This window comes from Trachypithecus francoisi, unplaced genomic scaffold (genome assembly GCF_009764315.1).
Source record: "Trachypithecus francoisi isolate TF-2019V2 unplaced genomic scaffold, Tfra_2.0 Lachesis_group12, whole genome shotgun sequence".
In the NCBI taxonomy this organism is placed as follows: domain Eukaryota; kingdom Metazoa; phylum Chordata; class Mammalia; order Primates; family Cercopithecidae; genus Trachypithecus; species Trachypithecus francoisi.
The window spans coordinates 28,448,806-28,463,983 of NW_022681457.1; the positions used below are offsets into that span (position 1 = coordinate 28,448,806).

At 33.6% G+C, this 15,178-nt stretch overlaps 1 protein-coding gene across 1 annotated transcript in view; it reads right to left on the bottom strand.

Moving 5' to 3' along the window:
• Positions 1–1,972: 1,972 nt before the first annotated feature.
• WDR78 (WD repeat domain 78) overlaps positions 1,973–15,178 on the bottom strand; it is a 112,092-nt gene continuing 98,886 nt past the window's right edge. The window contains exons 14-17 of the mRNA XM_033225214.1: positions 13,309–13,407; positions 12,319–12,545; positions 10,139–10,295; positions 1,973–2,187 (exon numbers count right to left, since the gene is read on the bottom strand). Of these exons, the coding sequence (XP_033081105.1) occupies positions 2,137–2,187; positions 10,139–10,295; positions 12,319–12,545; positions 13,309–13,407 (534 nt within the window). The 3' untranslated portion in view covers positions 1,973–2,136. The remainder of the gene's footprint in view (positions 2,188–10,138; positions 10,296–12,318; positions 12,546–13,308; positions 13,408–15,178) is intronic.

The window sequence follows — 15,178 nt, forward strand, 5'->3', positions numbered from 1 at the left end:
ATAATTATTAGTATGTTAGTAACTAAATCTATTCACAGTAAAATTCAATATTTTAGAGGGACTCCTCCTGAGATAAAATGGCAAATACTAAGTGTTCTATTTTCTCGCTTATAATTATATGTAACTATATAGAAGTGAACCAAGTGAACGCACTAAATATGATACACAATTATATAGTAGTGAATACAATATTTCTTTTCTGGAAGAGCAGCTAACAATTTACTATCAGACAACAATAATGTAAGTTCTATATGAGAGATGCCTGCTAGAAAATGACCAAATGAAGTAATGAATACCTAGCACAAAACAGAAGCCTAAAGTTAGCACAGTCACCACTCTCTCCTTAGATCCCTAACCAGACACTAGGGGGTGTGTGTGTGTGTGTGTGTGTGTGTGTGTGTGTGTGTAAGGATAACATAAGATGGCTAATGGCAGGGCAGAATTCTTACCCAATTCTTAAAAATGTGTGGTAAACAGAGTTTACTAGTCAAGATTCAAAGCCAGTCTATAAAGCAGGCAAAATAATTCCTTCTGAAGTCCCCAGGAGGAAAGATATTAGACTAAAAATTTTATGCCGATCTATAACTATGAGAAAATCATTTAAGGCTGCAGAAGCAGGGGTGAGAAGGGTCGAATAAAATAGGTTCAGTGCTTTAGGATCAGTTGCCCAGGATCCAAAAAGAATAGCTTTATTTTATATGCAGTCTTGAAGAACAATGGGGAAAATATGTGAGTAATTTGTAAAGATCAAAAGTACATAATAAAAAGGAATACATTTTTTTCAATTAGATCAAGTTTTTATTTTCTTACACAAGGTGTTATGGAAAGTCCAATCTTTCAGAAAGACAAAAACAAAGATAATCACAATGACATACCAGTGGAAAATTTATAATCCTTATAACCTGACCTAGCCTCTAAATCCATATAAAATTTGCCTTGCTTTTGTTTAAAGGATGGCTCCAAACAAATGGAGATTACGAAGCAATGGATACTTGTAAAAGGTAGTTCCCACTGTTGCATTGATTCCAGTCTTGGTTTTATATATATATATATATATATATATACACACACACACACACATATATATATATACACACACACACACACACATATATATACACACATACACACACACATATATATTATTTTTTTCCAGAGAGTTTAGTGAATTTCATATGCCCTATCCTCTCCTCTCCACGTAGAATGCTTTATAGAACAGCCCATAATGTCCTGTGGTCTCAGTTAAACCCAGGATTTGTTAAAACAAACTGCATAGAATAGCCTGTTAGCAATGAATATTTGGAGGAGTCATTGCTCCCCATCTACACCCCGATTTTCACAACCTTGCTCTAGAACTCTTCATAAAATAACATCCTGATGTGGCCTACAGATCAGAGACTTTTTATTTTCTATCTGGGTCCACTGAAGTCTGGGCTTAAAATCCAGAGCTGATTCTGGGCAAACAGAGGAGAGTACCCTGTTGTGTCCCAGATTAATTTTTCTTACTGAATTGGGAATGTGATAATCACTGGCCAAACAATAAAATTCTGATATTTACTGTCATATATTTTGCTTGCCAAATAGTCTAACAAAGTTCTATAGCTTCGTCTCTTAGTTCTAAGAGGATAAAACGTTAGGTACAAGAATCCACTATTTTCATCATACTAAAAACTACGTAATTATAAACTCTGGAAAACACAGCCTAGAAAGCAGCGCCTGGAAAGCAGAAGCTTTAAAAGTCAATAGAATTGTGTGTTATAAAGATTTTAGTTTAAGCGGTTCTAATAATTTCCAAGTTTTGCTTCTATAGGTATAATAATTTTCTAACTCATTTAGACATTGTATAAGAATGTACATGTACTCATATGTACTTAAAATATGATCAAGAAGTATAGTAGTAATATCTTTAGAAAAATTAAGAAAATTCCACTGAAACTCTTAAGAATAACTCTTAGATCACAAACTAATCAAATATCTCTGAAATAAAAGTTCATTAAATTTAAATTAAGTGGAAGTTATACATCAAATACTGCTTTCTGAAATCAAAATCTGGTGTACAGTATATAATACAGAATATTGGACATTAAACAATTCCTTTTTTAAAACAATTACAAGAAAAATATTAAGAATGCTGAATCATGCTGGTTGATTTGACTTGGGTCCAAGCAAAGTATCTATTATATCTCCCTGAAAAAAAAAAGAGACACACAATTACAATGCAATAAAATGCAAATTAAAAGGTAAAGTAGTCTTTAAAATGCCATTTAAAATTTATAAGTTAGTGATACACATATCCAATAAGATTGTAAAAGGGAAACAAGCAAAGGTAAGTTTAAACAGTAATGGTTATTTCCTAGTATAAACCTACTCTTTCCATGAAAGACTCTTTTTTTTGGGACAGAGTCTTGCTCTGTCGCCAGGCTGGAGTGCAGTGGCGCAATCTCGGCTCACTGTAATCTCCGCCTCCTGGGTTCCAGCAATTCTCCTGCCTCAGCCTCCCAAGTAGCTGGGACTACAGGCATGTGCCACCGCGCCCAGCTAACTTTTTGTATTTTTAGTAGAGATGGGGTTTCATCATGTTAGCCAGGATGGTCTCGATCTCCTGACCTCGTGATCCACCCACCTTGGCCTCCCAAAGTGCTGGGATTACACATGTGAGCCACCGCGCCTGGCTGAAAGACTCTTTTAATGAATTCTGATAAATAATTTTATAAAGATTCAGTAAGAAGAAAATTTTGGCAGCTCCTATTTAGCCTTAATGCTTAAGCCTAAACTTTCTCATTTATAAAATACCAGTTAAATTTGCTGATATCTTAAGTTCTTCCCTGATTTATTAATGCTTGACTTAGAGAGTAGAACTTCTCAATTTTTTTTTTCATGTGGGTTTTGTTATTTTTCACTTAGTGGTACTGATATTTGTACTAAAATGGGTAAAATGATCATATATAAGAGGATGAAAATCAAAGATGGGAGGTGAGTTTTTAAGCAAGACAGTATAGTGAAAAGATAGGAACTGGAAGCAGAAGAGTTTCTCTATCATATAGTAAATGTAATCTTGAGAAAATCATTGAACTCTTTAGATAATGTAACATAAGTCAGTTCGTATTTTTTAGCCTATACTATGCTATCTTTGGCACTTCCCCATCATTCAAAGTCCTGCACACCAAATCAGTTGCCAAGTCTGTCAATTCTAACCTTAATATGTTTCTCAAACTCATCTCTTTCTACTTCAGTTTCTCACTTGGGCAAATGTAAGAGGTCGCTACAAAAATTTGTTCAATGTTGTATCCTTAGTTCCTAAAACTGACCCCGTTACATAGTAAATACTTAGTAAATATTAATACTTGTTGAATAAATGAATCAACAGTTTATTTTTTCTGCCTTCAGTGTCTATCAGCATTAATTTCTTACATATATTACAGATTCATGTTTCTAAAACTCTTTTTTGAACATTTCAGTTATCTTTTTATTTTTCCTTCAATTTAGAAAAATGCAAACAGCAAGAACACAGAGAAAAACATGGTAAACATTTGTATAATGAACCATAATAGTAAAATTAGTATCCAGGAGTGATTCTCCACAGGCTGCCTGCAGAAAAGGAGTTGCTTCTGTAACTCTCCATTGAAACTGACTTCTCCCAAATGCTTAAACCATAATTCTCTACAGCTCAAGACTTACACCACCAGCAATCCTCATCATGACAGTAGAAGAGCTGGTGCTTCCCCAGTCATGAATGTTAATGCAGTGGTAACTCCTGCCAACAGTTAGCTACATCATAAAGTTATAATTGCAAGCCTTGAATTCCAGTCTCCTGTTCATGCCAGACATTAGGCTGGTGTTACCACTAACCATGAACCCTAAGCTAGTAGGACAGGGCTGGAGCCAACCTTTGGCCATATCCTACCACAAAAGTATTCTGGTCCTTGCTCTCATCAGGAAGGGGCCAGAGTTTCAGAAATCATGTCACTTAAAACCTCCAAAGGGCCAGGCATTGTGGCTCACACCTATTAACGCCAGCACTTTGGAAGGCAAAGATATGAGGATTACTTGAGGCCAGGGGTTTATGATCAGCCTGGGCAACATTAACAAGTCCCTGTCTGTACAAAAAATTAAAATAAATTTAAAAAAATTAAAAGTTAAAAATATTACAAGTAGCAATTAGAAAGAGTGATACTAACTGGAGTCCTGAAAGACACTGAAAAAACATAGTTTCCTTTGTATACCTCCTAAAACTGTTCTTCCCTTTCCCTCACGTCCCAGGGGCAGCCTTTATCCTAAATTTGGTGCACATCTTTCATATAGAATGAAATCATAAGGCTTCCATAACTTTGATTCACTCTTGGTTAAAATTAATGAAAAAATTATAGGTCATAATGCTACTTGACAAGATATCTTGGTAGGAAATAATGTTTTTGCCAGGCGCGGTAGCTCAAGCCTGTAATCCCAGCACTTTGGGAGGCCGAGACGGGTGGATCACGAGGTCAGGAGATCGAGACCATCCTGGCTAACACGGTGAAACCCCGTCTATACTAAAAAATACAAAAAACTAGCCGGGCGAGGTGGCCGGCACCTGTGGTCCCAGCTACTCGTTAGGCTGAGGCAGGAGAATGGCGTGAACCCGGGAGGCGGAGCTTGCAGTGAGCCGAGATCTGGCCACCGCACTCCAGCCTGGGTGACAGAGGGAGACTCCGTCTCAAAAAAAAAAAAAAAAAAAAAAAAGGAAATAATGTTTTTGACATTAGTAACTTTGGAACTTCAAATTATTATTATGACTATAATTCTCATAAGCTAAGAAAGAAAAGGTATATCATTAACATTTGGCTGTAAGTAACAAAAAAAATCTAATTAATGGTTTTTTGTTGTTGTTTAATCTCCCAAAAACTATAACCCTAAGCCTTTCAAATATAGTGACCAAAAACATGAAAAACATACTTGTATCCAAAAATTATATTTATTTACTAACATAAGGAATTGATTAGTTAAGAAAATTATTCTTACCAGCCTTGAAATCACGCACGCGCGCACATCCACACACACACACACAGATTTGCCAAAAATGTTCAGATTCTCTAAGCTTAGCTTTCTGCTTGTAGAGCATACTGTTCAAATTAAAAGATGGCATAACTGATTCAAATCTAAACACAAAAATGAAGCATTTTTCTTCTATATTCCAGTCTATATTTTATACTTTTACCAACTATAAATGTGTCTACTAAGAATATGTTTTTATTTTTGTATTTAAAATAATACTTGCATATATTATAACATATTGTACTTACCTTGTTGAAATTTGCTTTTATCACTCAACACTGTTTTTTAAATTTATTCAAAATTTGTCATATTAACACATTAAGATATAGGTCATTTAAATCTCTGTATTGTAGTTACACATGTGAAAATGTCATATTTTATCTATCCAGTTTTCCACTGATAATCATTTGGGTTGTTTTCAATTTGTCAGTGTACAAACAAGGCTGCTACAAACATTGTTTTCTCATTAGCATGTTTTTACACCATGGCCCATGAGTTGAACAAAACCCTAAAGATGTATAAAATCTGGGCGAGGCCTGGTGGCTCACACCTGTAATCCCAGCACTTGAGGAGGCCTAGGAGGGCAAATCACTTGAGTCCAGGAGTTCGAGATGAGTCTGGATAACATGGCAAAACCCCATCTCTACAAAATATACAAAAATTAGCCAGGCATTGTGGTGTGCACCTGTACTCCCAGCTACTTGGGAGGCAGAGGTGGGACAATTGCTTGATCCCAGAAGTCTGAGGCTGCAGTGAGCCAAGATCAGGCCACTGCACTCCAGCCTGGGCAACAGAGTGAGACCTTTTCTTTAAAAAAATAAATAAATAAAATAAGGATATAATCTAATCTAATCAGATGGCATTTAAACATCTACAAAAGTTGTAATCCTACTGAACAGAAAAACTGTAATAATTTAGAATTTAATGATACAGTAAATCAATGAAGTCAATCAAGTGATCCAGCAACATGGGAAGGGTTGCAGACTTCCGAGAGATGACGGAGGACTTAGGTAATGTGTAACTAGACTTTAGGAGACATGGGCTGGGAGACAAATGCACTGGAGCATTGACAAATCAACAGTAAAACAGGGCTCAGGCTGACAGCGAAGGTAGTTAGATAAATCCCCTTAAATGTTCACAGTGTCAGGCCTCCCTGGCTACAATCTTAAGTCAAGATGCATCTTGGCTAGTTGTGAAAATAGTCTTCAAAACTACTTATAATGTTATTCTTTTTTACCCTGAGAAGAATAAACATTGTGCACAAAAATGATGCAGCAAATCAAAGAGGTAACTTTAGTATTTTCTGCATTGAGGATTTTATATAATTTTAATATTTTAAATATTCATTATGTATATGAGAAGTTGCCATATTGGAATGTCTAACAGAAACATTTGCTTCTTATATAAATGTGTAATTTGGGTAATTGATTTAGACTTACAATCATGGATTGAAATCTTACCAATTTGTAAACAGCATTGGAACATTTAAGAAAATATAGTATTCATCACATTTGAAATTTTTAATTTATGAAATTAATAAGAATTCCTTAAGTATCTGAGACTTGTTTGTCCATAAGAAAGTTGAAGTACTTAAAAGTCCAATATATTAAATTTATAAATGAGAATTAAAATATTTAAGAAAATTTAATTAAGTTGCAAAAACTCACTTAGCATGTATTAAAATCTGCTAGACTTAAAAAGAATAATAAAATATATAATCTAAATGTAACAACTTAAGATGAACTGTTCATTTTTTGTAAATCTTATATCATTTGAATATGAGTTTTTAAAATCAAAGTAAACTGAATAATCTTTTGTACGTATAAAGGCTACCTTAGGGAACATTAGAAATAAGAAATAAATTGGCTGGGCATGGTGGCTCACGCCTGTAATCCCAGCACTTTGGGAGGCCGAGGTGAGCAGATCACCTGAGGTCAGGAGTTCGAGACCAGCCATGGCGAAACGCTGTCTCTACTAAAAGTACAAAAATTAGCCAGGTGTGGTAGTGGGCGCCTGTAATCCCAGCTACTAAGGAGGCTGAGGCAGTAGAATTGCTTGAACTCGGGAGGCAGAGGTTGCAGCGAGCCAAGATCATGCCACTTGATTATACTTTCTTGAATATCTATTGTCCCTTTCTTAGAAACCATGTCTTTTGCTTGTGTGTTTGCTCATTCAGATAGTCATTTAGCATTCACTGAATGCCCATTGTGTGCTAGTACTGCGCTAGACACTTACATATATGTTTCCAAGGGGCTCAAACTAGTAAGAAAAATAAGCATTCAAAATATTCCAACTTATATTGATAGATTATTGTCACACTTGACAGGACATATATATATATATATATATATATATATAATACATACACACAAATACATATATAAAATTCGATGAAAAGAAAATAATCAACATGCCAATACTCACAGATTTCTCTTCCACCACTATCTCCAACACACAATAACAAAAATTTTAAAACAACTCAAACAACTCAATTCCCGCTCCCAACCACTGCAAATTCAGAGTTTATGGGCAAGTTCTTAGAGCTCTTGTGAGATGGACTAAGAGAAATATAGAGTTGTTTTTTTTTTAAGATGAATTTAGGCTTTGAGGCTACATTTAGAACTGGAGGCTTATGGACAAAAGAAGAAAAAAGATTACTATAAACTATGTATTTGGATTCACTTAAAAATTTTAAGAGATTTGAATAAGAATGGAATTTTCTTTTAATTTCTTTTGGCCATTGAGCTGTGCATCTTAGGCAAGTTTCAGTGTGGAGATAAATATCCCAGTACCTGTAAAAATATCTGATACTCAATGAATGTGTGAGAAATGAAAAAATGTTTAATATCACGGAAAAGCCATTAGGATTACATTCCTCAGAGTAGACTAAAATTATTATGTAAGAAAACCAATGCGTTTTGCGAAACAAATACAGATGATATGGAAAACAGGTAAGTAAAAGGAAAAATATACATCTTATTGGTTCTGTTTCTCTGGAGACCCCTAACACAACTTCTTAAATAATAGCTGTCTTTTAACAGAATAATGTTTTTATGCAAATGAACCTCTGGAACATAAAATTTATCCAAGACTCCACCCCTAAAACTAATAGTTGTAATACAAAGCATGTTAATTTTTTTCTCTAGTTTTTCAATGCATATTTATTCAGCAAGCATTTATTGAATAACTACTATAAGCCAGACACTACTAGCCCATGACAATACAACCCAGAACAAAAGAGACAAAAATCACTGTTTTCATAGAGTTAACATTCTAGGTGTGGGACACAGGCAATTAACAAAATATATAAATAAATTATGTTATAATGTATACATAAATTTATATATAAATAGATATAAAATGCAGAAGTAAGTTTATGTATATTCAAAGGTGTTAAATGTTATTTAAAAAATAAGTCATGAAAGAGTATTGAATAGGGGGTGTGAAAGATAGTAGAGGTTGCAATTTTAAATAAGACGATCAGGAAAGACTTCACTGAGAAAGTGACACTTGAGCAAAGATTTGAAGTAAGTAAAGAAATAAGCCCTGTGAATTTTAGGCTGGGGAAATGACAAGCATTTTATTTATTTATTTACTTAACATTTGCAGTCCATATGGTTGGGACAGAACTCTACCTCCTACATGTGACCCAGATCTAATCAATCATCTGATTTCCCTGGTCACATTTCCTTCTTGTTGGATATTTATGTTGTTCTATTTTCCTTTTCTTTTCTTATCTCATGAATAAGGCTATAATTTATTTTATTACATTTATAAACATTTCTATAGGCTAGTCTCAGAAGTGGAATTACTAGTTAAAAGGAATCAATATTCTCTAAACATTCCTGTTTTTTAAATTTTTTTTTGAGTCAGAAGTTTGCTCTGTTGCCCAGCCTGGAGTGCAGTGGCGCCATCTCAGCTCACTGCAACCTCTGTCTCCCAGGTTCAAATGATTCTCGTGCCTCAGCCTCCTGAGTAGCTGGGACTACAGGCACCCGCCACTACACCCAGCTAATTTTTGTATTTTTAGTAGAGACAGAGTTTCACCATGTTGGCCAGGCTGGTCTTGAACTCCTGACCTCAAGTGACCCACCCACCTCAGTCTCCCAAAGTGCTGGGATTACAGGCATGAGCCACTGTGCCCGGTCTTCCCTAAACATTTCTAACAGTCTTGATTCAGATTGTCAAATTGCTTCCAAAAAGTTATACCGATTTCTATTCCAACCACCAGTATGAGAGGACTTATCAAATGTTTGCCAGTACAGAGTAGTCTTATTAAAAAATTATTTTTAAATAAACCTTGTAAATCTGACATGTGAGAATGCTATTTGAATTTAATAATATTTTATCTTTTAAATTATTAGTGAGGTTGGATTTTAAAACATATCTACTAGTCATTTTTTGTGAATGACCTGTTCCTGACCATTGCCCATTTTTTATTGAAGTCTTGCTGTTTTTTCATATTGATTTGTACATATTTTTAGCATATTTATCATATTTGTGCTAATATTTACCAGATTATTGTTTATAATAACAATGTAAATACAAGAAACAGAGAAAAAATGAAAATTTTAAATTGAAAATTGAAAACTTTTTAAAAATAATAGGCATCTAATGACACCGAGTTGTTTGTCAAAGTTCGACACAAAACTTGGGTATTGAAGAACGTGGAATAAGAGAATAGGATAACACTAAACCAACAGAAATAAATGCCCATTTGAGGAACATTGGAAAATATCTAAAAGTACAATTATTTTATGTAACAATCTTTTAATATATGAAGTAAATTTCTTCGACCATCTTTAAAAATTATTAAGTCCCAATTACATACTAGGCACAATTTTAGGTTCTCCCATATAATATTTACAATTATTTTGCTCACCAAGATTATTATTCTCATTCTCTTTTACAGATAAAGAAGATGAGGTTGAAAAAAAAAAATAACCCTAATAGGTACCATGTCTAGAAGTTAGCAACTCTTGGAATTTATGTTCTTTTATTATATTACACTTAAGATACTTAGGAAAGGTAAATCCTTTGCATGCTACAAAAGTATATCTGAATAGAATAATAAAATGACACAAATTTTTTTACTCTTGAGTCTCACCCGGCCAGATTCCAAAGCAGTAGGCATATTCCTCAGTTCATACACAGAAACCTGTCCATCACTGTCTCCTACCAAAAGGCAATCTGTTTGTTTGGCAAAGAGAATGGTTGTGAACTTGATTCCAGGGTTAGCCGTATTCACAATCAGAGGGTCCAAACTGTAATGAAATATTTTATTTGTAAATTCAATTGTTATATTAATATGGTCTTTTAAATAGACAAAGAAAAATTTGAGATTTTTTAAATTAAATGTAACAAAAACCATAAGCCTATTTAAGTGTTTCCAAACTCAAAATAACTGTTCCTCACTCCTTACTCAATCAAAACCTTCATTTCTTCAGTGAACTAATTTCAACCAGGTAAATTAAAGTACTTCACAATTAAGATGTGAACTCATAAATTTAAACTTTTGTGATGGTTAATTTTGTGTGTCCACTTGGCTAGGTTATGGTACCCAGTTGTTTGGTGAAACATCAGTCTATTTTAAAGGTATTTTCTTCAAATATAATTAACATTTAATTCACTAGAATTTGAATAAAGCCTATTACCCTCCATAACATGGGTAGGCTTCATCCAATTAGTTGAAGGTCTTAAAAGAAAAGACTGATATCCACCCAAAGTGGAAAAAAATTCTACCTGCAGAATGCCTTTCTTCTCAAGACTGCAACATGACTCCTGCCGGAAATTCCAGCCTGCCAGCCTGCCAACTTGCACCGCAGATTTCATACTTGATAGGACCCACTCCTTAAAATAAATGTCTCTCTCTCTCTCTCTCAAGTGATGGATATAAAAATAGAGATATATAGAGACAGAGACAACAATAGATGTAAGTACATACATCTTATTGGTTCTGTTTCTCTGGAGACCTCTAACACAGCTTCTTAAATAATAACTGTCTTTTAACAGAATAACGTTTTTATCCAAATGAACCTCTGGAACATAAAAGTACATTTTGAACAAGAAGTTTTCCTAGTCTTCGTTATCTAACGCAATCTACCTGTGTTGTCCTGGGAATTACAGTTTTTCCAGAAAAATTAAAATCAGAGGTGGGATTATTTAAGCAGCCACTTTATATATTAGTCACCTAATACTGGTAATCCTGGATTTTTGGTTCATACTGTTTTATAGAACAAACCAGGACAAAATTTTAAAATTACTGAATTATAATTCCTAGCAAAAAAAATTCTCATGAAGAATAAACCCATTGAATTTGACATCATTTCTTTCAAACAAGAATTTATTTTCTTGCTGTTTTTGCTAAAAACTAGCATAAAGATATATTATAATTTCCAATTGAAAAAGTAGAACCATTAACCTTTTTATTCCAACATTGTATTAAGTTTCCATATTAGGAAGAATAAATTAATTTAGACAATCCTCTAATAACTTTGATGTAATATGTTAAATCAAAAATTTTAATTAAGTTAATACCCCTTTGAATATGTTTTGAAACAAGGTAAGAGCATAAGTAAATGTTGCAAAAATAATTATTTTGTCCCTTTTTTCTACCGTAGAAAATTTTTAATTAAAAATGTAAAAATGCCTCTGTATGTTTCTCTAAACCAGGCAATGAATAAGAACTCAAGATAGCTATTATATCCTATATCGTCCTGTAAAAGTTTGAGGAGATGAGTAAGGTAAACTACTTTCTTTATTCTTTTTTTTTTTTTTTTTTTTGAGATAGTCTCACTATGTTGCCCAGGTTGGAGTACACTGGCTCAATCTTGGCTCACTGAAACCTCCACCTCTTGGATTCAAGTGATTCTCCTGTTTCAGGCTCCTGAGTAGCTGAGACTACAGGTGCATGCCACCACACCTGGCTAGTTTGTAAATTTTGGTAGAGACGGGGTTTCGCCATGTTGGCTGGGCTGGTCTTGAACTCTTGACCTCAAGTGATCCACCTGCCTCAGCCTCCCAAAGTGCTGGGATTACAGGTGTGAGCCACTGTGCCCAGCCAAGGTAAACTACTTTCATTCAAATATTTTTAAAAGCACATACAGTATAAATAATTAACATTAATATAGCATCCTGGTATTATCTTTATTCATAAAGGACTCTTATAAACTATTACTTCTTTTAAAGTAACTACAGTACCCTCTAATTGGTGTCAAAACTATTAGCTATAATTTAGTTTGAACTGCTTCTACTATAAATTTACCCAAGAAAAATAGTAACACTTACGTGCTGATATGAAGGTCCCAAATCTCCACCCTGTTCTCATTTGCAGCTGCAAATATATAGGATGATTTTGGAGACCAGGCAACATCATAAACAACAGAAGTAGTTGGATAAAAACTCAAAAATGGCTTGACATTCTCCTGTTGCCATATAATAACACCCCAATCTGCAGAACAGCTTAAAAATACATCATGACAAAATGGATTCCATGTCACTTTATACACTGGACCCTAGAAATAAAAAAAGATACATAGGTAAACAATATTTAACATCATTTATTTTAAACTTGATCAGCAAATTAAAAATGCTAAGATTTCTAGATTTTCACACAACTCATTATTGTGTGGGCATTATTTTAGCTGAGAATAAGATCATAGATTGAATCTTCCCTAAATTATTACATTTAGAAACATAAAAATATAGTTGCTACAATATTCACTAAATTTAATACATATTATGCATACTTTGAAAAAATAAAGAGTATTAAGAAAAGAAAGAAATGACGGAGAAAATGAAAAAAAAAGTGGCTGAAACTATCATGACAAGATATACAGCCAGGTGCAGTGGTGTTTGCCTGTAGTCCCAGCTTCTTTAGAGGCTAAAGTGGGAAGATCAAGTGGAAGATAAAGTGGAAGTTCAAGGTCAGCCTGGGTAACAGTGAAACCCATCTCTTAAAAAAAAAAAAAGCTATAGAGACTAGGTATGGGTGAAAGACAATTTTACTTTAGGATCAGCATGTTATCATAAGCAAAGTCTTTTAGAAACAAAACTTGTGACTTCCAAAACTTTCAAGAAGAAATCAAGGATATCTAGAACTCAAATAAAATGCCCTATACATTACTGGTGGTTTCCATAGAAGAAAACACTTAATTCAAGATGGTATTTTTAACTCTGAAGTTGTAAATTTATTGCATATTACATATTCTTTGTATAATGGTACTATTTTTTCAGAAATACAAAATAAATGTTCCAACCTTCTATAATTAAACTAACCTTATGTCCTCTGTAGGTATTTAGGTATTGTTCATTATATGAACAAGAACATTTGTGAATATGACCTTCTTCAGTGCCAGCCAAATAGATATTTGTGTCCTACAACACAGAACATCGAAATGCATTGGCTTGTGATACATTAGTAAGTGTCATAAATAGAAGATTAGATATTTCTGGATCTATTAAAATCAATTTGAGAACCCAAACTAAAAGCACTATCTTGAATATACCAGTCTTGTCTTTTTCTTTTGTCATGATTTTATAATAATCAAACTACCTGAAAGACTACTGTGCAAAAGAAAATGTAAATTGGCCCTTTGCTGGAATTGGGGTAGCATTTAATATCCTGTCTGGAAATTACATAGAAAAACACTGGCTTAAAATAAATAAGAAATTTTCTAACATTTAGAGGTACCTGACAATGGAACTAGCAGTCCAGGGAAACAGTAAGTGCTCTTTCATTACAACTTGTCAAAGAAAAGACAGATACACACTTTTGAACTACATGATATTAAAAAAAAAAAAAAAAAAACGATATGATAAAGTATAATTTCTCCCAAAGTGGTATTACCAATACATATTCCCAGACAGTCCTGTATAAAAGTTATCTGACTCACATTCTCTTCGACAGTTGGTTACATCAGAAATCTTAAATGTTGCCATTCTGTTAGATGTAAAATTATGTCAACCATTTTTAATTCCTATTTATTTGAATATTAATAAGGTTGAGCACTTTATGTTCATTAGCCACTTGTGTTTCCTCTTCTACTTGTGTCCCGATCATTTTAGTAATAATATGTCTTGTTATTTTCCATTTCTATAAGTTCTTTATATTTTCTAGAATCGATTGCTTTGTCTATAACATGTTATAAATATCTTCTCCCAGTGTATGACTTACCTTTTTATTTTCTTTTTACCGTCTTTGATAAACATAAGTTCTCATTTTCTGTTATATTTAGCATTTTTTTGTGCTTTAAGAAATCTTTCCCTACCTTAAGGTCCTAGAGATATTTTCCTACATTTTCTTCTGAAAGGTTTTTGTGTATGATAGGATAGAAATCTAATTCCTTTTTAAATATGGATACTTATTATTCTAACGCCATTTATAAGTGGTCATTTTTCACTAGCGATCTTCAACGTCATTGTTAAAAGTTGGGTTTCCCAGGAAATAAACTCTGAGATTTCATGTCAGAAGTGTCAGGGAGTGCTCTCAGGAACAACTTCTACGTAGGAAACAGGAATGGGCAGATATTTCAGTTGCAATCAAGGGCTTAGTCCCAAGTATAAGAAGCTCTGGAGAAAAGATGGCCCTTCAGAGTCCTGTCTCAAGATAAGGAAGCCAGATACTTTATAGATGCCCCCTTCAAGCAAGATGTTAGACTCAAACCTAACCATACTAACAATCAAACTAAATGTAAATGATCTTGGCATCATAATTAAAAGGCAGTGATTTTAAGATTGTATAAAAAGGCAAGACCCAATTGTATGCTACTACAAAAAAATTTAAGTATAAAGAGATAAAAAGGTAAAAAGAAAAAGCATAAAAAATGATAAACCAGGCTAACACCAGTTAAAAGTAAGCTGGAGTGGCTATACTAATATCACACTAAGTAGATTTCAGAGTAAAAAAAATTACAAGTTATAAATAGGGTCATTTCATCGTGATAAAGGAGTTAATTGATCAATAGGACATAATAATGCCAAACATATGTATGTACCTAATAAGAAAGCATCAAGATACACAAAGCAAAACTGATAGAAATACAAGGAAAAATAGACAAATCTACAATTATGTTTGGAGACTTTAATACCTCTTTCTCAATAATTGAAAGAAGTAGGAAGAAAATCAGCAAAGAGAAGTAATCTTCAA